We start from the raw sequence: 25,355 nt of genomic DNA, 5'->3' as shown, positions 1-25,355 counted from the left end.
AAGAATTGAAATAAACAGACTACTATCTAATAAAAATAATAATAAGCAATCCTGTACAATATACAAAAAAAGATGGCACCAAGTATCAAAACTCGTGATTGATAGGTGTAAATTTACATGATTAGGGTTTTATGATACCGATACCGATCATTCATGAGTAACGGTTGATACCAATCACACGTATTACCTGTATTTTATTTAATAAGTTCATCTATGACATCGACAAGTAATAAAATGCACCATTTTTAGGTGTAAACATATACAATAAGCAAGAAAGCTAACATAAAATATTAGCATGCTAATATAAGAGACCTTAGCATACTTCCAAGATGGCATCAAGTATCAAAAATCATGATTTCTAGGTGTAAATATACAAAATTAGCTAAGAAAGTGTAGCGTTTGGACCAGTTCTTCCTCCCAGGGAATTTAAACGACTGATCATCCCACAGAGTTCGTTAGATGACACATAAGCTGGTTATAAATGAATCCCGGACAGAGTAGCTTATTTGGATATTTTATTACCAAAGCTTTGGGAGACCAAATCTATGCACGACACATTCAAATCGCATCGTCCTAGTTTATCTGACCATACTATGGGAGTTTCGCCTTTTACCCTCTCTCACTCGCCCCCCTTCTTCTCCTCTCTCCCTCTTCCTAAGCTTGGGACATTTGAGATAAGAAGAGTGTTATGACTTCTCGCTACATTCCAACCTTAAGGTCTACGAATGGCCAATACTTAGCTGTTCTAAAATATGACTAGGATTTAAAAAGATATCTATGTCCATCAATTCCCTCTATCATGCTAACATTAGTGTGCTAATACAAGAGATGTTAGCATATTTCCAAGATGGAGCCAAGTATCAAATATCACGATTTATAAGTGTAAGCATATACAATTAGCAAAAAGGCTAACATAAAATGTTAGCATGCTAACAAAAGCATGCTAATATAACATACGTTAGCATTCTTCCAAGATGGCACCAAGTATCAAAAATCATGATTTATGAGTATAAACATATACAATTTGCAAAAAAGCTGACATAAAATAGATGTTAGCATAGTTCCAAGATGGCGCCAAGTCTCAAACTTATAGGTGTAAATATACAAAATTACGTAAGAAGGTAGCAAAAACTCTATCATGCTAACATTAGCATGCTAATACAAGAAATGTTGGCGTACTTCCAAGATGGCAACAAGTATCAAAAATCATGATTTATAGGTGTAAACATACAAAATTAGCCATGAAGGTAGCAAAAACGTTATCATGCTAACATTAGCATGCTAATATAAAAGACTTTAACATACTTCCGAGATGGCGCCAAGTCTTGAAAATAAAGATTTATAGGTGTAAATATACAAAATTAGCTAAGAAGGTAGCAAAAACTTTATCATGCTAACGTTAGCATGATAAAAAAATACATTAGCAAACTTCCAAAATGGCGAAAAGTATCAAAAATCATGATTTATAGGTGTAAATATACAAAATTAGCTATGAAGGTAGCACAAATTTTATCTTGCTAACTTTAGCATGGTAATACAAAAGACATTAACATTCTTCCAAGATGGCACCAAGTATCAAAAATCATGATTTGTAGGTGTAAATATACAGAATTAGCTAAGAAGGTTGCAAAAACTTTAAAATCATGCTAACATTAGCATGCTAATACAAGAAATGTTAGCATACTTCCAGTATGGCGCCAAGTATCAAAAATCACGATTTACAGGTGTAGATGTACAAAATTAGCTAAGAAGGTAGCAAAAACTCTATCATGCTAACATTAGCATGCTAATATAAGAGATGTTAACATACTTCCAAGATGGCACCAAGTATCAAAAATCACGATTTATTTGTGTAAACTTATAAAATTAGCAAAACAGCCAACATAAAATATGAGCATACTAACAAAAGCATGTTAATATAAGAGACGTTAGCATTCTTCCAAGATGGCGCCAAGTATCAAAACTTTATATTTAAAGGTGTAAATATACAACATTAGCTAAGAAGTTAGCAAAGACTTTATCATGCTGACATTAGTGTCAGGTTCAAACACTGACCTATCCATTAAACAGCACAAGAAGCAAGGAATCAAACAGAGACAGGATTTGTTTTAGCTCATGAGGAGAGCACCCTCGTACAATGTCACCCCACGCTCTGAGGAAAGAGTTCCACGCCTTCCCCATTTATTTGGGCATTCCCTGATTACATAGCTGCAGCTGCTTCTAAGGGGAGGGGTCTCATTATGCAGCAGCTGCACTGGGTTATAAACAGTTCCAACAAAAGGTGCTTGGAGCGGTGTCAGGTTTGCCCCCTCTCTGCTCTTAGATTTCAGTTCCTGATAAGTCTTTTTTTTTTTTACATCGGCCCCAAAGGTCCTTCCTTGAAGCTGCATTGTAATAAATGAGTCACACTTTATGCTTTGTCCACCAGGTGGCACTGCCAGACGCTGAGCCACTAATCCACTTTGCTCTGAACTGCGGCGCGAAAGGTTGCCCTCCCATTAAGACCTACACCCCTCAGGTATGTCACGCCTTTGTTCACTTCTCGCTTTGTGACGTCGCCCCCGCTCGTGTGTTGTTGCCATGGTTACATCACCACAACACCAACCTCACCTTCCTGCTGGCGGGACCACTTCCTGTGGAAGGAGACCATATTTGGGCCTCAGGCGTTCAAACGTTGTCAATATTTGTGAGAAACGTTTTCTGTCACGACCTCAAAGTGGGTCAACTGGAAAAATAATCTCCGACTGACTTTATGTGGGACAAGCGGTAGGAAATGGATGGATGGATTTTTAGGTGTGCAATATCCATCCATCCATCCATTTTCTACTGCTTGTCCCTGGAATATAACATGTAATACTTCACAATATGACATATAGGAAGCCTAACAGCATTTATTTGATGTCATATTATTATATGATGGCAACTCTGGGTTTTATGATACCGATACAGATCATCCATGAGTGATATCGGCCGATACCAATCGCCTGTGTTACCTGTATTTTCTTTAAAACAATTATGGTAAATGTGACCCCAAAAGGGAATGAGCGGTAGAAAAAATGGTGTTATTGACAGTTTGACAACATCAGCACCATATTTGTTGTACTATTTTAGGCACAACAAATATGCACCTGTCTCACATTTTTGATGGGAGACAGGTCTGGACTACAGGCAGGCCAGTCTAGTACCCGCACTTTCACTACGAAACAAACAATTCTACCTTCAACATATTCCACTCGTTCTGGAAATTCAAACTATAATTTTTCCACGTTCAAAATATTTCCAGGAATTCCTGTTTTTCACCCTTTTTTCTGTCGACTACTCCTTCCACATTTTCCAACCCACTTCAACTGTTCCACTATCTAATCGTTCCTCTCAATCAGGACAAAAAACAAAGTTGTTTTTTGAACTGGAAAAATTCCTATTTTTTCCCGAAATTCCAGGAATTCCGTAATACCATTTCTCAATGAAAAATGTTACTACTTCAACATTTCTCAACCCATTTTGGAAAATTCCAATACCAACCATTCCAAACATTCAACATTTTTTGCATTTCCAAGAACAATTTTGCAAAATTTCCATGAAATTCCCATTGAAAAGAGTAAGAAATGTTTCAAAGTTCCACAACTCCCACATTTTTTATCCAATTCAAATTGTTCCAGCTTCAAAATATTCAGCCTTTTCAGGAGTGTGTGCTCCCTTTTGACAATTGTAAAAAAAAAAAAAAAAAAATCCCAGATTTTTCCAAGTTCACAAAAATTCCAGGAATTCTCAGAATTCCTGTTTTTTCACCCTTTTTTCTGTCGACTACTCCTTCCACATTTTCCAACCCACTTCAACTGTTCCACTATCTAATCATTCCTCTCAATCAGGACAAAAAACAAACTTGTTTTTGAACTGAAAAAATTCCATTTTTTTTTCCGAAATTCCAGGAATTCCGTAATACCAATTCTCAATGAAAAATGTTACTACTTCAACATTTCTCTACCGATTTGGAAAATTCCAATACCAACCATTCCGAACATTCACATTTTTTTGCATTTCCAAAACCAAATTCACAAATTTCCATGAAATTCCCATTGAAAAGAATAAGACATTTTTCAAAGTTTCACAACTCCCACATTTTTTGTCCAATTCAAACCGCCCCAGCTTCAAAATATTTAACCTCTTCAGGAATTGTGTGCTTTCTTTCGACAATTGTAAAAAAAAAATCCCGGATTTCTTATAATATTTAAATTTTATGGACATTTTCCCCTTTCCAAACGAATTATTCATTTTTCAAACTTCCACCATTTCCACATTTTCTATTAATTCAAAACATTCCACCTTCAACATATTCCACTCATCCTGGAAATTCAAACTATAATTTTTCCAAGTTCAAAAAATTTCCAGTAATTCCAAGAATTCCTTTTTTTCACCCTTTTTTCTGTCGACTACTCCTTCCACATTTTCCAACCCACTTCAACTGTTCCACTATCTAATCATTCCTCTCAATCAGGACAAAAAACAAACTTGTTTTTGAACTGAAAAAATTCAATTTTTTTTCCCGAAATTCCAGGAATTCCGGAATACCAATTCTTAATGAAAAACGTTCCTACTTCAACATTTCTCAACCCATTTTGGAAAATTCCAATACCAACCATTCCAAACATTCAACTTTTTTTGCATTTCCAAGAACAATTTTGCAAAAATTCCATGAAATTCCCATTGAAAAGAGTAAGAAATGTTTCAAAGTTCCACAACTCCCACATTTTTTATCCAATTCAAATTGTTCCAGCTTCCAAATATTCAGCTTTTTCAGGAAGTGTGTGGTTCCTTTTGACAATTGTAAAAAAAAAAAAAAAAATCCCAGATTTTTCCAAGTTCACAAAAATTCCAGGAATTCCCAGAATTCCTGTTTTTTCACCCTTTTTTCTGTCGACTACTCCTTCCACATTTTCCAACCCACTTCAACTGTTCCACTATCTAATCATTCCTCTCAATCAGGACAAAAAACAAAGTTGTTTTTTGAACTGGAAAAATTCCTATTTTTTCCCGAAATTCCAGGAATTCTGGAATACCAATTCTCAATGAAAAATGTTACTACTTCAACATTTCTCTACCGATTGGGAAAATTCCAATACCAACCATTCCGAACATTCAAATTTTTTGCATTTCCAAAACCAAATTCACAAATTTCCATGAAATTCCCATTGAAAAGAATAAGACATTTTTCAAAGTTTCACAACTCCCACATTTTTTGTCCAATTCAAACCGCCTAAGCTTCAAAATATTTAACCTCTTCAGGAATTGTGTGCTTTTTTTCGACAATTGTAAAAAAAAATCCCGGATTTCTTATAATATTTAGATTTTATGGACATTTTCCCCTTTACAAACGAATTATCCATTTTTCAAACTTCCACCATTTCCACATTTTCTATTAATTCAAAACATTCCACCTTCAACATATTCCACTCATCCTGGAAATTCAAACTATAATTTTTCCAAGTTCAAAAACTTTCCAGGAATTCCAAGAATTCCTTTTTTTCACCCTTTTTTCTGTCAACTACTCCTTCCACATTTTCCAACCCACTTCAACTGTTCCACTATCTAATCATTCCTCTCAATCAGGACAACAAACAAACTTGTTTTTGAACTGAAAAAATTCCAGTTTTTTTCCCGAAATTCCAGGAATTCCGGAATACCAATTCTCAATGAAAAATGTTACTACTTCAACATTTCTCAACCCATTTTGGAAAATTCCAATACCAACCATTCCAAACATTCAACTTTTTTTTTGCATTTCCAAGAACAATTTTGCAAAATTTCCATGAAATTCCCATTGAAAAGAGTAAGAAATGTTTCAAAGTTCCACAACTCCCACATTTTTTATCCAATTCAAATTGTTCCAGCTTCAAAATATTCAGCCTTTTCAGGAAGTGTGTGCTCCCTTTTGACAATTGTTAAAAAAAAAAAAAAAAAAAATCCCTGATTTTTCCAAGTTCACAAAAATTCCAGGAATTCCCAGAATTCCTGTTTTTTCACCCTTTTTTCTGTCGACTACTCCTTCCACATTTTCCAACCCACTTCAACTGTTCCACTATCTAATCATTCCTCTCAATCAGGACAACAAACAAAGTTGTTTTTTGAACTGGAAAAATTCCTATTTTTTCCCCAAATTCCAGGTATTCTGGAATACCATTTCTCAATGAAAAATGTTACTACTTCAACTTTTCTCAACCCATTTTGGAAAATTCCAATACCAACCATTCCAAACATTCACATTTTTTGCATTTCCAAAACCAAATTCACAAATTTCCATGAAATTCCCATTGAAAAGAATAAGACATTTTTCAAAGTTTCACAACTCCCACATTTTTTGTCCAATTCAAACCGCCCCAGCTTCAAAATATTTAACCTCTTCAGGAATTGTGTGCTTTCTTTCGACAATTGTAAAAAAAAAATCCCGGATTTCTTAAAATATTTAGATTTTATGGACATTTTCCCCTTTCCAAACTAATTATCCATTTTTCAAACTTCCACCATCTCCACATTTTCTATTAATTCAAAACATTCCACCTTCAACATATTCCACTCATCCTGGAAATTCAAACTATAATTTTTCCAAGTTCAAAAAATTTCCAGGAATTCCTGTTTTTCACTTTTTTTTCTGTCGACTACTCCTTCCACATTTTCCAACCCACTTCAACTGTTCCACTATCTAATCATTCCTCTCAAACAGGAAAAAAAACAAACTTGTTTTTGAACTGAAAAAATTCCAGTTTTTTTTCCCGAAATTCCAGGAATTCCGTAATACCAATTCTCAATAAAAAATGTTACTACTTCAACATTTCTCAACCCATTTTGGAAAATTCCAATACCAACCATTCCGAACATTCAACTTTTTTGGCATTTCCAAGAACAATTTTGCAAAATTTCCATGAAATTCCCATTGAAAAGAGTAAGAAATGTTTCAAAGTTCCACAACTCCCACATTTTTTATCCAATTCAAATTGTTCCAGCTTCAAAATATTCAGCCTTTTCAGGAAGTGTGTGCTCCCTTTTGGCAATTGTAAAAAAAAAAAAAAAAAAAATCCCAGATTTTTCCAAGTTCACAAAAATTCCAGGAATTCCCAGAATTCCTGTTTTTTCACCCTTTTTTCTATCGACTACTCCTTCCACATTTTCCAACCCACTTCAACTGTTCCACTATCTAATCATTCCTCTCAATCAGGACAAAAAACAAACTTGTTTTTGAACTGAAACAATTCCATTTTTTCCCGAAATTCCAGGAATTCCGTAATACCATTTCTCAATGAAAAATGTTACTACTTCAACATTTCTCAACCCATTTTGGAAAATTACAATACCAACCATTCCAAACATTTAACTTTTTTGGCATTTCCAAAAACAATTTTGCAAAATTTCCATGAAATTCCCATTGAAAAGAGTAAGAAATGTTTCAAAGTTCCATAATTCCCACATTTTTTATCCAATTCAAATTGTTCCAGCTTCAAAATATTCAGACTTTTCAGGAAGTGTGTGCTTCCTTTTGAAAATTGTAAAAAAAAAAAAAAAAAAAAATCCCAGATTTTTCCAAGTTTACAAAAATTCCAGGAATTCCCAGAAATCCTGTTTTTCACCCTTTTTTCTGTCAACTACTTCTTCCACATTTTCCAACCCACTTCAACTGTTCCACTATCTAATCATTCCTCTCAAACAGGAAAAAAAAAAACTTGTTTTTGAACTGGAAAAATTCCAGTTTTTTTCCCGAAATTCCAGGAATTCTGTAAAACCATTTCTCAATTCAAAATATTACTACTTCAACATTTCTCTACCGATATGAAAAATTCCAACACCAACCATTCCGAACATTCACCTTTTTTTGCCTTTCCAAAAACAAATTTGCAAATTTCCATGAAATTCCCATTGAAAAGAATAAGAATGGTTTCAAAGTTCCACAACTCCCACATTTTCTATCCAATTCAAACCGTTCCAGCTTCAAAATTTCAGCCTGTTCAGGAATTGTGTGCTCCTTTTCAAAAACAAAAAATCCTGGATTTCCTGCAATTCTCAGTTTTTAGGGACATTTTCCCCTTTCCAGATGAATTATCCATGTTTCCAACTTCCACCATTTCCACATTTTTCAAACTATTCAAACCATTCCAACATCAACACATTCCACTCATTCTGGACATTCACTTTCCCAAGTTCCAAACCAAAGTCCAGTTTTCCTGGAAATTCAAATACTTCAACATGCCAACATTCATACTACATTCTGTCAGCATTTCAGTTCAACTTCTGCATTGGAGCGTTCACACACAATTCCTTCAGGAATTGCCTCATCTACAAACCCCGTTTCCATATGAGTTGGGAAATTGTGTTAGATGTAAATGTAAACGTTATACAATGATTTGCAAATCCTTTTCAACCCATATTCAATTGAATATGCTACAAAGACAACATATTTCATGTTCAAACTCATAAACTTAATTTTTTTTTTGCAAATAATAATTAACTTAAAATTTCATGGCTGCAACACGTGCCAAAGTAGTTGGGAAAGGGCATGTTCACCACTGTGTTACATCACCTTTTCTTTTAACAACACTCAATAAACGTTTGGGAACTGAGGAAACTAATTGTTGAAGCTTTGAAAGTGGAATTATTTCCCATTTTTGTTTTATGTAGAGCTTCAGTCGTTCAACAGTCCGGGGTCTCCGCTGTCGTATTTTACGCTTCATAATGCGCCACACATGTTCCATGGGAGACAGGTCTGGACTGCAGGCGGGCCAGGAAAGTACTCACACTCTTTTACTATGAATCCATGCTGTTATAACACATGGCCTGGCATTGTTTTGGTGAAATAAGCAGGGGCGTCCATGATAAAGTGGCTTGGATGACAACATATGTTGCTCCAAAACCTGTGTGGACCATTCAGCATTAATGGTGCCTTCACAGATGTGTAAGTTACCTATGCCTTGGCCACTAATACACCCCCATACCATCACACATGCTGGCTTTTGAACTTTGCGCCTATAACAAGCCGGATGGTTATTTTCCTCTTTGTTCCGGAGGACACCACATCCACTGTTTCCAAATATAATTTGAAATGTGGACTCATCAGACCACAGAACAGTATTCCACTTTGCATCAGTCCATCTTAGATGAGATCGGGCACAGAGAAGCCGGCGGCGTTTCTGGGTGTTGTTGATAAATGGGTTTAGCTTTGCATAGTAGAGTTTTAACTTGCGCTTACAGATGTAGCGACCAACTGTAATTACTGACAGTGATTTTATGAAGTGTTCCTGAGCCCATGTGGTGATATCCTTTACACACGGATGTCGGTTTTTGACGCAGTACTGCCTGAGGGATCAACATTCCTTAATATCATCGCTTACGTGCAGTGATTTCTGCAGATTCTCTGAACTTTTTGATGATTTTACGGACCGTAGATGGTAAAATCCCTAAATTCCTTGCAATAGCTAGTTGAGAAATGTTGTTCTAAAACTGTTCGACAATTTGCTTACAAAGTGGTGACCCTCACCCCATCCTTGTTTGTGAATTACTTAGCATTTCATGGAAGCTGCTTTTATACCCAATCATGGCACCCACCTGTTCCCAATTAGCCTGCACACCTGTGGGATGTTCCACATAAGTGTTTGATGAGCATTCCTCAACTTTATCAGTATTTTTTGCCACCTTTCCCAACTTCTTTGTCACGTCTTGCTGGCATGAAAATCTAAAGTTAAGGATTATTTGCAAAAAAAATAAAGTTTATCAGTTTGAACATGAAATATGTTGTCTTTGTAGCATATTCAACTGAATATGGGTTGAAAAGGATTTGCAAATCATTGTATTCTGTTTATATTTACATCGAACACCATTTCCCAACTCATATGGAAACGGGGTTCGTAGTTCATTTGAGTGTTTCTTTAATGGTCATTTGTGATGAAAATCACTTCCTTTTCAACCCATTTTCCCGGAAGATTTGCCATGTTTTGAAAAGCAAATGTTGGCAGGTATGCAGAGTCCCAGCTGATGACGTCCACGATGTCTTCTTTAATCCACAACTCGGGCGTTGTTCTCCTCAAAGGAATCTTTTGTTGTTTGTAAAGGGTTTTTGTGTCTCAAGACCTCTGATGTTGTCTCAGGTGTTTGTATCAGGCGCTCATTTGCATGCACACCACGTCAGGTCCTTGGAGAAGCGATCCTAGGTTGTTTTGAACAAGAGATGAAAGTCTTGCAGCAAACGAGACGAGTTTAGTTTCCTCACTTTGTCGTCGCCAGGACATCGACAGCGAGCTCCGAACGGCAGCCGAAGCTTTCTTGGAGAATGACGACGCCTGCATGGTGGATTCTGGGAAGAAGGAAGTCCACCTGAGTCAGATCTTCAAGTGGTACAAGGCCGACTTTGGAGGCACCGACGAGAAGGTGAGGACCCGGAGTTGAGATATCAGACCTGGGTCGACATCCTATAAGTCCGTTCATCAACGCAGAAATGCAAATGGCTGCAAGAGCGCTCACTCTGTCAGTCAAGTGTTTGTACGACATGCACCTTATTGTTCATAATAATAATGATAAATGCCAAACATTTTTCGTATGAAATAAAATTGATCAAAATACCGTGATTGATAACCACACGTTGATACAGTCATGGACCGACTAGGGTTAGCTTGCCCGCTAGCTTAAACGCTAACATGAAATGATATCTTTTCCCTTTAAGAAACGTCATACACCAATCTAAACTTGTATAAACACATTACTGTCTGAACAACTACGATGCAGTATTCATTTTAAACAAACTAAGGCTATTTATATCAAACATAAACAACTAAGATACAGTATTTAAATTAAACAATCAGCTAAGATACAGTATTTAGATTAAACATGAACAACTAAGATACAGTAATCACATATAACCTAAACAACTAAGATACAGTATTCACATTTTATATAAACAACTACGATACGGTATTCATATTGAACAAACAAGTAAGATACAGTATTCACATTAAACATAAACAACTAAGTTACAGTATTCACATTGAACATAATCTACTAAGATACAGTATTCACATTCAACATAAACAACTAAAATACAGTATTCACATTCAACATAAACAACTAAAATACAGTATTTACATTCAACATAAACTACTAAGAGATTATTCACATTGAACATAAACAACTAAGATACAGTAATCACATATAACCTAAACAACTAAGGTACAGTATTCACATTTTATATAATCAACTAAGATATAGTATTCACATTTTATACAAACAACAAAGATATAGTATTCATATTCATACGATACGGTATTCATATTGATCAAACTAGTAAGATACAGTATTCACATTAAACATAAACAACTAAGATACAGTATTCACATTCAACATAAACTACTAAGATACAGTATTCACATTCAACATAAACTACTAAGATACAGTATTCACATTCAACATAAACTACTAAGATACAGTATTCACATTCAACATAAACTACAAAGATACAGTATTCACATTGAACATAAACTACTAAGATACAGTATTTACATTCAACATAAACTACGAAGAGATTATTCACATTCAACATAAACAACTAAGATACAGTAATCACATATAACCTAAACAACTAAGATACAGGATTCACATTTTATATAATCAACTAAGATATAGTATTCACATTTTATACAAACAACTAAGATATAGTATTCATATTGAACATAGACTACTACGATACGGTATTCATATTGATCAAACTCGTAAGATACAGTATTCACATTAAACCTAAACAACTAAGTTACAGTATTCACATTGAACATAATCTACTAAGATACAGTATTCACATTCAACATAAACTACTAAGATACAGTATTCACATTCAACATAATCTACTAAGATACAGTATTCACATTCAACAAACTACTAAGATACAGTATTCACATTCAACATAAACTACTAAGATACATTATTAACATTCAACAAAATGTCACAACTTGGCTTGGACTTAGATTGTTTCTTCGATGCAAATGAGGATCAGCACGAGCGAGGCGCGGACGTGAGTACATGACTTTTATTTAATAAACAAACAAACAACAAAAAGCGCTCACAATGGAGGAAGAAACTTTGCTAAACAGTACAAACGTGACACAAAAACACCTGCTCGATGGCATGAAATGATGGACATAAACTAAAGGACTTTGCACAAAAACAATTGGCTATGAACTATAAACAAAGACTTACTTGGACAAAATGAACAACGTAGCAAGGCATGAAGCAGATAAACGAGGGCGTGAAGGAGGCGCAGCATGGGTAGCGAGAGTGCGTGTGTGAAGATCCCAGAAAGCAGACAAGAAAAAGAGTGACTTAAGTAGTTATGATGATTAGTGAAAACAGGTGAGGCTGAGAACAGGGACGTGACATGACAGGTGAAAAGTAATGAGTTGGCATGGAGACGAAAACAAACCAGGAAGTGCCAAGACAGAACTTAAATGTCCAAAAAACTAAACATAACCTGACCAAAACCAAAACATAAACTTACAGGCGTGACACATAAACTACTAAGAGATTATTCACATTGAACATAAACATCTAAGATACAGTATTCACATTGAACAAACTAGTAAGATACAATATTCACATTAAACATAAACAACAAAGATACATTATTCACATTCAACATAAACTAAGATACAGTATTCACATTGAACGTAAACTAAGATACAATACTTACATTCAACATAAACAACTAAGATACAGTATCCATAATAAATATAAACAACTAAGATACAGTATTCACATTAAGCATAAACTAAGATACAATATTCACATTGAACATAAACTAAGATACAGTACTCACATTCAACATAAACAACCAAGATACAGTATTCAAATTGAACACAAACTACTAAGATACAGTATTTATATTAAACAAACTACTAAGGTACAATATTCACACTGAACATAAACAACAAAGATACAGTATTCACATTAAAAAACTAAGATACAGTATTCACATTGAACATAAACTAAGAAAGTACCCGCATTGAACATAAACAACTTAGATACAGCATTCATATTAAACATAAACTACTAAGAAATTATTCACATTGAACACAAACTACTAAGATACCGTATTTATATTAAACAAACAACTAAGATACAGTATTCACATTAAACATAAACAACACAGATGCATTATTCACATTAATCAAACTAAGATACAGTATTCACATTGAACATAAACTAAGATACAGTACTCGCATTGAACATACAAAAGAAGATACCGTATTCATATTAAACAAACTACTAAGATACAGTATTCACATTGAACATAAACTACTTAGATACAGTATTTATATTAAACAAACAACTAAGATAAAGTATTCCCATTTATCATAAACTACTAAGCTACAGTATTTATATTAAACATAAACTACTAAGATACAGTACTCACATTAAATATAAACAACTAAGATACAGTATTCATATTTAACAAACAACTAAGATACAGTATTCATATCAAACATAAACAACTGCGATGCAGTATTCATATTTAACATAAATAACTAAGATACAGTATTCACATTAAACATAAACAACTAAGATACAGTATTCATATTTAACATAGCAACTAAGATAAATTATTCATATTTAACAAACAACTAAGATACAGTATTCATATTAAATACAAACAACTGCGATACAGTATTCATATTTAACATAAATAACTAAGATACAGTAGTCACATTAAACATATACAATTAAGATACAGTTTTTACATTTAACATGAACAACTAAGATAGAGTATTCACATTAAACATGAACAACTGCGATACAGTATTCACTTTAAACATAAACAACTAATATACAGTAGTCACATTAAACATAAACAACTGCAATACAGTATTCATATTTAACATAAACAACTAAGACACAGTATTCGCATTAAACATACACACCTGCGAAACAGTACTCATATTTAACATAAACAGCTAAGCTACAATATTCACATTCAACATAAACAACTAAGCTACAGTAATACTATTAAACGTAAACAACTAAGATACAATATTCACATTGAACATAAATTAATAAGATACATTATTCATACTGAACATAAACAACTAAGATATAGTATTGATATTGAACATAAACTACTAAGATACAGTATTCACATTAAACATTAATGTGTGTTTCCACAGTGTCAAGTTGAAACAGACGGGTGTGTCTTCAACAGGAAGTGAACTTGCTTTACGTCACATAAACAGGAAGTGGGGAGGGGGGTTAAAACAAAAGTAAAATGTTTACAAATGAAAGCAGACAGACATATTTAGTAGTATCTTAGTAGTTTGTGTTCAATGTGAATAATTTCTTAGTAGTTTATGTTTAATATGAATGCTGTATCTTAGTTGTTTATGTTCAATGCGGGTACTTTCGTAGTTTATGTTCAATGTGAATACTGTATCTTAGTTTTTTAATGTGAATACTGTATCTTTGTTATTTATGTTCAGTGTGAATATTGTACCTTAGTAGTTTGTTTAATATAAATACTGTATCTTAGTAGTTTGTGTTCAATTTGAATACTGTATCTTAGTTGTTTATGTTGAATGTGAGTACTGTATCTTAGTTTATGTTCAATGTGAATATTGTATCTTAGTTTATGCTTAATGTGAATACTGTATCTTAGTTGTTTATATGTATTATGAATACTGTATCTTAGTTGTACAATACAAATCGCATGAAGCCAGAACTCCTCTGCCAGGAAAGCATATTGTGTGTCTATTTATTTAAAGAAGAAAACTTGGTTCAAATATTATATTTTATTAAAGGTTTATTGCGTTTCAAAGTCATACTTGCATTATTATTATGATGATTATGAGGATGTGTTATTATTCCATCAAATAATGCTGATCAGCAATAAAGTGCCAAATTGACACAAGCGGGATCATCTCCAGCTGCTGAAGTGGGTGTTGGCCCACATGAGCGACTCCCCCAAGAAGACCAGCTTGCAGGGGGTCATCTCTGCCGGCAAGACCAAGGTCAGCTTCCTGCCGTACGACTGGAGCTCCAACAGCAGCCACTGAGCGTGGAGCTCCTCTCTCTCCCAGGTGGATACTTGTATGTGCAGTCTGCACTTCACCTTCTAATCCTCCTGCTCTTGGAGCTCTTCTTCAGCTCTTCTTCAGCTCTACTTTCTCCTGCAGCCCATCAAACGTCTTTTTGCAACTCAGGAGTCTTCCTAAATGCAACATGTCCATGATGCACCTTTTCGTCCCGAGTCCTCGAGGTGTGTAGACTTCCAAAGCTTTGTCCCACCAGCACAAAAAGGTACTTTTGTACACCGCATGGAACTTGAATTCTACTTTTGGACACTTTAGTACACAGAAAAGTACTTGTACACCTTCCTTCATTTGTAAACCATTTGTATCTAACCTTCGAAATCAGCTTTTTATAGTCTTGGCAGTTATGCTTCCAGCCCAAGGTCTTCACTCGGTGTGTTGGCTCATAGTGATTGATGTGGACCACATGACTATGTAGCGTCTGATCACTTGACAGATGACACCTTTTACTAAGTGCACCAAAGCAATATCACATGTACTTACATGTTTGAATACTGTATTTACATGTTTAAATACTGTACTTACATGTTTGAATACTGTATTTTCATGTTAAATACTGTAATTACATGTTTAAATACTGTACGTACATGTTTAAATACTGTACTTAATGTTTAGATACTGTACGTACATGTTTAAATACTGTATTTACATGTTAAATACTGTAATTACATGTTTAAATACTGTACGTACATGTTTAAATACTGTACTTACATGTTTAGATACTGTACGTACATGTTTAAATACTGTACTTACATGTTTGAATACTGTATTTACATGTTAAATACTGTAATTACATGTTTAAATACTGTACGTACATGTTTAAATACTGTACTTACATGTTTAGATACTGTACGTACATGTTTAAATACTGTACTTACATGTTTGAATACTGTATTTACATGTTAAAAACTGTAATTACATGTTTAAATACTGTACGTACATGTTTAAATACTGTACTTACATGTTTAGATACTGTACTTACATGTTTAAATACTGTATTTACATATTGAATTACTGTACTTACACGTGTAAATACTGTATTTACATGTGTGAATACTGTACTTACATGTTTAAATACTGTATTTACATGTTTAATTACTGTACTTACATGTGTGAATACTGTGCTTACATGTTTAAATACTGTATTTACATGTTTAAATACTGTACTTACATGTTTAAATATTGTGCTTACATGTGTAAATACTTTACTTACATGTTTAAATACTGTATTTACATGTGTGAATACTGTACTTACATATTTAAAATACTGTATTTACATGTTTAATTACTGTACTTACATGTTTAAATACTGTACTTACATGTGTAAATACTGTATTTACATTTTTAAATACTGTGCTTACATGTTTAAATACTGTACTTACATGTTTAAATACTGTACTTACATGTTTAGATACTGTACTTACATGTTTAAATACTGTACTTACATGTTTAAATAATGTACTTACATGTGTAAATACTGTACTTACATGTGTGAATACTGTACATGTGTGAATACTGTACTCACATGTTTAAATACTGTACTTACATGTTTAGATACTGTACCTACATGTTTAAAAACTGTACTTACATGTTTGAATACTGTATTTACATGTTGAAATACTGTACTTACATGTTTGAATACTATATTTACATGTTTAAATACTGTACTTACATGTTTGAAAACTATACTTACATGTTTAAATACTGTACTTACATGTTCGAATACTGAATTTACATGTTAAAATACTGTACTTGCATGTTTGAATACTGTATTTACATGTTTAATTACTGTACTTACACGTGTAAATACTGCAATTACATGTGTGAATACTGTACTTACATGTTTAAATACTGTACTTACATGTTTAAATACTGTACTTACATGTTTACATACTGTACTTACATGTGTAACTAATGTACTTACATGTTTAACTACTGTACTTACATGTTTAAATACTGTACTTGTTTAAATACTGTACTTACATGTGTGAATAATGTACTTACATGTGTAAATACTGTATTTACATGTTTAAATACTGTACTTACATGTTTAGATACTGTACTTACATGTTTAAAAACTGTACTTACATGTTTGAATACTGTATTTACATGTTGAAATACTGTACTTACATGTTTGAATACTATATTTACATGTTTAAATACTGTACTTACATGTTTGAAAACTATACTTACATGTTTAAATACTGTACTTACATGTTCGAATACTGAATTTACATGTTAAAATACTGTACTTGCATGTTTGAATACTGTATTTACATGTTTAATTACTGTACTTACACGTGTAAATACTGTAATTACATGTGTGAATACTGTACTTACATGTTTAAATACTGTACTTACATGTTTAAATACTGTACTTACATGTTTACATACTGTACTTACATGTGTAACTAATGTACTTACATGTTTAACTACTGTACTTACATGTTTAAATACTGTACTTGTTTAAATACTGTACTTACATGTGTGAATAATGTACTTACATGTGTAAATACTGTATTTACATGTTTAAATAATGTACTTACATGTTTAAATACTGTACTTACATGTGTGAATACTGTACTTACATGTTTAAATACTGTACTTACATGTTTAAATACTGTACTTACATGTTTAAATACTATATCCATACACATGTTCCACATATAGATATACTTCATATAGATATTCCACATTTAGACAGGGAACACTTTCCTACGGTGCCTCTGATAAGAAGAGAAAATGCAAAAATGTGATTTTAACATCAAGTAGCAATATGTTTTTGAATGAAATATGCATTGCTTCAATAAAATAACTTTTCACCGATTGTTTCATGGTTTTATTTGTAACATACACTTTGTTTAGCACACATCGTTTGGTATTATGAACTACAATTTTATATATATATATATATATATATATATATATATATATATATATGTATATGTATATGTATATATATATGTATATATACTGTATGTATGTGTGTGTATATATATATATATATATATATATATATATATACACACATACATATATGTATATATATACACACATACATATATATATATACACACACATATATGTATATATATACACACATACATATATGTATATATATATACACACATACATATATATATATATATATATATATATATATATATAGGTTAAGCTTTGTCAGTGTGCCGTGTGTTAGTGCCAGTTTCCTCTAATGTAACAACCTTAAAATATGTTTAATAAACGTGATTGTATGTATAAATGTATGTATGTATAAGTACACTATGTGTATGTATATGTTTGTACAGTGAATGTGTGTGTGGATGTTGTAACTTTGAGTATGTAGTTATGTACTGTATTTGTGTATGTATGTGAGAGCGTTGGTACCTATGTATGTTTATATGTAGGACTTTTTGTGTGTATGTGAGTATATTTTGTGTATTTGTATCTACGATATGTTTGTCTCCCAGTATGTGCGGGAGCCAGAGTACGGCCCAAGCCACCCAGAGAGCTCAAATAAAAAAAATGATGTGGAAACCAGGGAACAATAGACCACCGGCCCCACAGCCAGGCCAGCGACCGACAGGAATCTCAGCCCACCATGTCGCCAGGAGGGTCGGCGACAGGCTATAGACAGAAATGCCCGGTAGAGGACAAAGCACGGGAGAAGCAAGGGACAACCATCCCCCAAGCCAGCGAGAGACCACACCACGCGGGCAAAAAAGCGGGACGCCCCGCCCGGAGGGGCCCAGAGACCCCCCGCAACTAGACAGGAAGGCCGCCCCCCTGCCCCACTAGCAACCTTTTGGCAAGGCGTCTTTTAAAGTATTACCTGTTGTGGTACAATGGAGAAGGAGACGACACTGAGACTGGGGCGTCGCTTAGTGTGTTTATTAGTACAAGAGTATGATATGTGGTGTGCGACTATGTGATGTAATTAGCTGGAGAGTGTTACCAGCAACTGTTGAAGGTGCATGTTTGCAAAGAATGCGGAAGTACAGAAAGGGCAAGGAAGGCTCGGGAAGTCCGTGGGCAGGCGAGAGGTCGAGATCTGGGAAGGCAGCAAGAAGTCCAGGGGGAGTCCGAGACGAACAATGAGCACAGAGGAGGGGAACCAAGGGGAGCAAGTAGGCACATGGAAGGAGAACTACAGACGTGTGGGCTTACTGTAAAAATACAAGTAGCTACATTTCTGGCACTGGAATGCAGGACAAGCTTGTCCTCATCAGTGCCAGGTGCGTTGATTGCAGAGTGAGCGCAGCCGTGCAGCAGCGCGGCAGGAGAAGAGCGCCCGTGGGCGTGTCTAGCTGTGCGCTCAGAGGAGCGCACTGAAGACTGAGCGGAGGCAGGTGCTTGAGCCGTATCAGTACCCTCCTCCTTATGCGAGGCTCCCGACGAGCGTCGGGGCACATCAGGGTTCGCCCGGTAAAAATCTTACAACAGGGAGGAGTCACTAAGGTAAGAGGCCGGTACCCAAGATTGGTCCTCAGGTCCATAACCCTCCCAGACAAAATAGACAAACCCCCTAACCTGCCGACGAACCCTGAGAATCTCCTTAGGCCCCAAGAGTGGGAGGAGCAGAAACAGGGGGCCAGAGGGAGCCGACCACAACTGGTTTAATTAAGGACACATGGAATATGGGATGTCTTTTCATCGAGTGCGGGAGAGAAAGACGTACGGAAGCTGGGTTATTGATAGCCTCCACTGGAAAAGGGCCCAAGTATCGAGGTGCCAATTTCCCTAGCTAGTGAGCCTTGTCTTTTGGACACGTTGGACAACTCCTGATTGCGTGTCCGGCCAACCTGCAGTAGAGGCAGAGGCGCTGCCGCAACCTCCTTTCCCTTTCCTCCGCCGCAAGACGTGACCTGCCTAGCTGCATGTGTTCCTCCATTCCAGTCGGTACAGGTTGACTTCAGTTCAGTTAGCTGAAAGAGCATTGGGGACAAGGAAGAAGTGTCACGGCGCGGGCGCGTTCTTTGGCGCGCTTCCAATCCCGCTCGTTTGCCCGCGCCTCTCCTCTGCTCGCTTACCATAGCACTCGCCGGCGCGCTCCTCTCCAGCTTTGGCCACGCTCCAGCGCAGCGGTTCCAAATAATCAATCAACGCACCTGACGCTGATGACGCTGTTCATTGTTTAGACCAGCACGCCCTGCATTCCAATGCCAGAACGTAACCATCTGTATGGTACGGTGTTATACATCTCTAGCTCTTTCTCTGCATTTATGCCTCTTGTTGATGTTTTCATCACTTTAACTTCTGGTTGTTTTTCTATCACCCCGCAGTGTCCCTCTGTTCCCTCGATACGAGCTGTACGTCACGTTTGCCTTGACTTCCCCTAGATGTCTTGCTGCTTCCCTGGATCTCGACCTCTCGCATGCCCACAGACCCTGACGCCTCGCTCCTGCCCTTGACCTCTGGCCTCCCCACGGACTTCCAAGCCAGCCTTGCCCTCTTTGGACTTCCGCGCTCTTCTCAACACAAACCTTCAACACTTGCCGATAACACTCTCCAGTTAAATACATCACACAGTCTTAGACCATTTATTTTGTCTTGTTACACACCATCTATCCATCCATTTTGCTACCACACTTCATACCCTAATTATAAAAAATGCGCCTAAGGCTAAATCGTTCGCCGGCCTCTGTGCTGTCTCCTTCCCCCTGGTACCGTTACAGTACGTTCTGGCCATGTCAGAACCAGACGACAAACGTGGAACTAAACCCCCACCTCCTTCCGACCCCCGTGAAACCTGAACTCTCGAGTAGTCACCTGCCATTTTTCAGGCTTTGGTAAATGATATTTTGCGGGACATGCTTGATATCTTTGTCGTTGTCTACTTGGATGACATTCAGATTTTTTCCCAAACCCTGCAGGAGCATCAGCAGCACGTCCGGCTCGTGTTGCGATGCCTGCTTGAGAACCGCTTTTTTGTCAAGGCTGAAAAATGTGAGTTCCATAATTCCTCAGTAGGATTTTTAGGTTACATAATTGAGAAGGGGCATGTTTGGGCTGACTCCAAGAAGGTTGAGGCAGTGACAGAGTGGGCTCAACCCACCACCTGGACGGAACTGAGCCAGTTTCTAGGGTTTTGGGGATTGTACCGCTGTTTCATCCAGAACTTCAGCAAGGTACCTGCTCCCCTCCATGCCCTCACCTTGACGCTCCATCCCTTTAAGTGGACCGATGAGGCTAGTGTGGCTTTCAACGCCCTGAAGGAGAGATTTGTCTCAGCCCCCGTTCTCATCCACTCCAACACGGACAGCCCACTCATCGTGGAGGTGGATGCATCACACTCAGGTATCGGGGCGGTGCTCTCTCAGCGTTCAGAGACTCATAAATTGCTCCATCCCTACGCATGCTTTTCCAGGTGACTCTCACCTGCAGAACGTAACTATGATGCTGGAAACCGTGAGTTACTCGCGGTACACAAGGCACTGGCCGAGTGGCGGCACTGGCTTGAGGGGGCCAAGCATCCATTTTAGGTCTGGACAGACAATCGCAACCGGACCCACCTCCGTGCAGCCAGAAGACTGAACGACCGTCAGGCACGCTGGGTACAGTTCTTCAGTCGCTTCAACTACAGCCTCTTGTACAGGCCGGGTTCCCACAATACTAAGGCTGATGCCCTCTCCCGGCAGTTCACAGGGTAACCTATCCTTCCCCCTGCACGCGTTGTGGGTGTGGTCACGTGTGGGATTGAGGCCTTGGTGAGAACTGCCCAGCGTTCTCACCGGGGACCCAGTGGGGGGCCACCCAACAGACTGTTTGTCCCCCGTAAGCTTCGGCCCAAGGTCACTCCAGTATCTTCGTCTGCCATCATGGTGTCCATCGTAACCTATCCTTCATTCGGCGGTGGCAGTATCCCTTTGTTCCCTCGATTCGAGCTGTGCTTCTCGTTTCCCCGCATTTCCCCCGGATCTCTTTCTGCTTCCCTGGATCTCATTATAATAAACACGCCTAAGGCTAAATCGTTCACCTGCCTCTGTGCTGTCTCCTTCTCGCTGTTACCGTTACAAAGTGCGTACGGGAGTCCGAGCCTCAACAAATGTCGGTCTGGGGCTTCTGTTGCGGGCTACCTTTGCAAATTCCACGGCTCGCTCGATCAGCCTTTGGTCTATATGTTGCGCCAGCGTAATGAGGTTCCGGTAAGACGTTGGTCGGTCCCGCAATAAGCCATCCTTTACGTCTTCGCTGAGTCCCAGTCGATAAACCTTGTTACCCCATTCGCTATAAACTGCAAGGGTGTGGAATTCCAGGGTGAAGTCAGCAACAGCGCGATAGCCCTGCTGAATGGAATGGAGGAGGGAGGCGTCGTCCGCCTCTTCCACCGGGTGGTCAAACACGGCCCGGATTTCCAAGCGGAAGGCCGAATAGTCTGTGCCCTGCCCATTGTTCCAGTCAACCGCCGCTGTGGCCCACCTAAAAGCCCTACCACCAAGAAGTGACAAAAAAACGCAGTCTTGACCCCATCAGATGCGTAGCGAGACGACTGGTGTTTAAAGATGAGCTCATATTGGACCAGAAATCCCAGACAAAAGTCAAAGTCCCCCTCAAAAGGTCTGGGGATGGCAATCTTTTGTTCCTGGACATAATATATGTTCTAGGGAGTGGCTGCCGCAGAAGCAGGGGAGGACGGAATGCTCGGGGTAATGGTGTACATTAGAGATGCTGGGTTTGCGGTCTCATCCGCGGAGTCCGTGGATAAACCGCGGATCGGGCGGTTGACATGATGAAAAAATAGATTTTAATTAGATTCGGGCAGGTGGCGGTTGAACCATCCGGAAATATTTGATATACATGGTTCTGGGATCGGTATCCTTTGCCATTCAAATAGCCATTCAAGACCCGTGTCATAAAGCGAAGAAAACAATAAGAGACGCTATTATTCTCTTGAATCACCCAGATAATAAGTATTAGGGCGTGCTATGAAGCCATTGGCTTTGTCGCCTTCTACAACATGTACGATCTGCTTGTCAGTTCAGCATCATGTTGTGTGTGGTTTCCGCGGCAACACGCACACGACTGCAAGGCATACTGGGTGACAGAGTACACTAATGGTTGTGATATAAAAAAAAATGTAACACTCTATTAGTAATATGAAACCATGCTGTAAAGCCACACCCATTAAGAACGACAAACGCATTTCGGGAGAACATCTTCACAGTAACACAACATAAACGCAACACAACAAATACCCAGAATCCTTTGTATCCGTGACATTTCCTGACTATTTTATACACCCCGCTAGCAGCAAACCCCGCCGCCCCCCCAACCCCCATCTTCCTGTGCGTCGGTAAGGTGGGCGGGGTTGGGGGCGCAGGAGGTGTAAAATATATTCAGGAAATGTCACGGATACAAAGGATTTTGGGTATTTATTGTGTTGCGTTTATGTTGTGTTACTGTGAGGATGTTCTCCTGAAATGTGTTTGTCAATCTTGTATTGTGTGGCTTCACGGCGTGGCGCATATTAGTAAGTGTTAAAGTTGTTCATATCACAACCATCAGTGTACTCTGTATCACCCAGTATGCCTTTCAATCTTGTACGTGTGATTACGGAAGCTGCACACATGTTGCCGGACTAACAATCGGTTTGTACATGTTGTAGAAGTTGTCTAAGGCAATGGCTTCACAGCACGCCCATATTCTTGTCATCAGGATGAACGCTATTGGATAGTTGCGAGAACGTTCGTGGCTCCAATTGACTTCATCACTCTGTGAAACAAGTTTAAATAGTTCTGTGAGTGGTAAAGACGGCCGACCTCTGATGTATTGCAGCGGGCGGTTGGCGGGCAGGTACGGTCCTGATAAAATGTTGGTTCGGGTGGACGGCGGGTGGATGACGGCTTTGGTGATGCGGTTGCGGATGATATAATTGCCTGTCCGCGCATCTCTAGTGTCCATTCTCGTAAGCAGTTTAGTGAAGGCAACGTCTAGTTTGTCCTCCACGGTCAAACACACTTTTGACCTTTCAAAACAGCGGGTGATGAGAAATGTTGGGAGAATAATTCCTCCTCTGGTGTACAGATTTGTTGTGACTCCTGTTTTGCAAGATGGTAAAATACTGTACATAATGATTGGGATTTTAGGATTGGAGTCAATGAAGAGACCGGACTTCCCTTTGACTTTGATCCTGGTCTAATCGGTCCCAAATTAGTTTTGTGTCGTTTTTAAATGAATATGTTATCATGAATTCAGCATAATTCAATACATAAATGACAACTTTATGGCGGATTGGTGCGGCGTCCGTAATGCGGACGCTGTGTAGATCCGTTGTGGGAAAGAGAGAGTTGAGCCGGAAGGCAAAGTTCTCAATTTACCCGTCGATTTATGTTCCCAACCTCACGTATGGTCACGAGCTTTGGGATATGACCGAAGGGACAAGATCTAGGGTACAGGCGGCCGAAATGAGTTTCTCCGCCAGGTGGTGAGGCTCTCCCTTAGAGATAGAGTAAGAAGCTCTGTCATCTGAGAGGAGCTCAAAGTAAAGCCACTGCTCCTCCACATCAAGAGGAACCAGGTGCGGTGGTCCGGGCATTTGGTCAGGATGGCCACCCAAACGCCTCCCTCGGGAGGTTTAAAGGGTACGTCCGACCGGTAGGAGGCCACGGAGAAGACCCAGGACACGCTGTGAAGAGTATGTCTCCCAGCTGACCTGGCAACGCTTCGAGATCCCCGGGAGGAGCTGGACGAAGTGGCTGGGGAGAGGGATGTCTGGGCTTCCCTGCTTAGGCTGCTGCCGACCTCGGATAAACGAGGGAAGATGCATGGATAGATGGATGGACAACTTCATGGTCAGTTACCACGACGTTCAAACAAAATGGCTCATCTGAGTCTTCTGCAGACCTCTCAAAGAGGACCTTTGAAGCAAAACCAGCTTTTCTTACCTATTGATACTGTTTTTGGGATCGGTATAACTTCCCAAAATTGGAATCCAAATCACGGCGGAAATATCAATAAAACAATCTTGCCTTCATTCATATTTGCTCTAAATGGGCCGTTTGGAATTTGAGACTTAAGTATCAATCAATCAATGTTTACTTATATAGCCCTAAATCACTAGTGTCTCAAAGGGCTGCACAAACCACTACGACATCCTCGGTAGGCCCACATAAGGGCAAGGAAAACTCACACCCAGTGGGACGTCGGTGACAATGATGACTATGAGAACCTTAGAGAGGAGGAAAGCAATGGATGTCGAGCGGGTCTAACATGATACTGTGAAAGTTCAACATGATACTGTGAAAGTTCAATCCA

General features: G+C 37.9%; 2 protein-coding genes across 8 annotated transcripts in view; both read left to right on the top strand.

Moving 5' to 3' along the window:
• zgc:152951 (uncharacterized protein LOC569013 homolog) overlaps positions 1–17,928 on the top strand; it is a 70,506-nt gene extending 52,578 nt beyond the window's left edge. For 4 of the 7 annotated variants that reach the window (XM_061879925.1, XM_061879926.1, XM_061879919.1 and 1 more), the window contains 4 exons: positions 2,429–2,518; positions 10,264–10,407; positions 14,937–15,089; positions 15,186–17,928. In XM_061879925.1, coding sequence (XP_061735909.1) covers positions 2,429–2,518; positions 10,264–10,407; positions 14,937–15,065 — 363 coding nt within the window. In that variant the 3' untranslated portion in view covers positions 15,066–15,089; positions 15,186–17,928. Of the gene's footprint in view, positions 1–2,428; positions 2,519–10,263; positions 10,408–14,936; positions 15,100–15,156 lie in introns of all 7 variants that reach the window. The other 3 variants (XM_061879921.1, XM_061879922.1, XM_061879920.1) reach the window with 3 other exon arrangements.
• Positions 17,929–20,911: 2,983 nt separating this feature from the next.
• Positions 20,912–21,472, top strand: LOC133537712 (uncharacterized). Its single transcript, XM_061878804.1, has one exon. It carries the CDS (start codon positions 20,912–20,914, stop codon positions 21,470–21,472), a length of 561 nt encoding a protein of 186 aa, XP_061734788.1.
• The last annotated feature ends 3,883 nt before the right edge of the window (positions 21,473–25,355 follow it).

The sequence above is a fragment of the Nerophis ophidion genome, linkage group LG19 (genome assembly GCF_033978795.1).
Source record: "Nerophis ophidion isolate RoL-2023_Sa linkage group LG19, RoL_Noph_v1.0, whole genome shotgun sequence".
NCBI classification, from domain to species: domain Eukaryota; kingdom Metazoa; phylum Chordata; class Actinopteri; order Syngnathiformes; family Syngnathidae; genus Nerophis; species Nerophis ophidion.
This window is presented reverse-complemented; position numbering and strand designations above follow the sequence as displayed.

What these genes read in the sequence shown, in the direction of transcription:
- LOC133537712 (XM_061878804.1), top strand. Translation starts at nt 20,912, where the DNA reads ATGCTTGATATCTTTGTCGTTGTCTACTTGGATGACATTCAGATTTTT.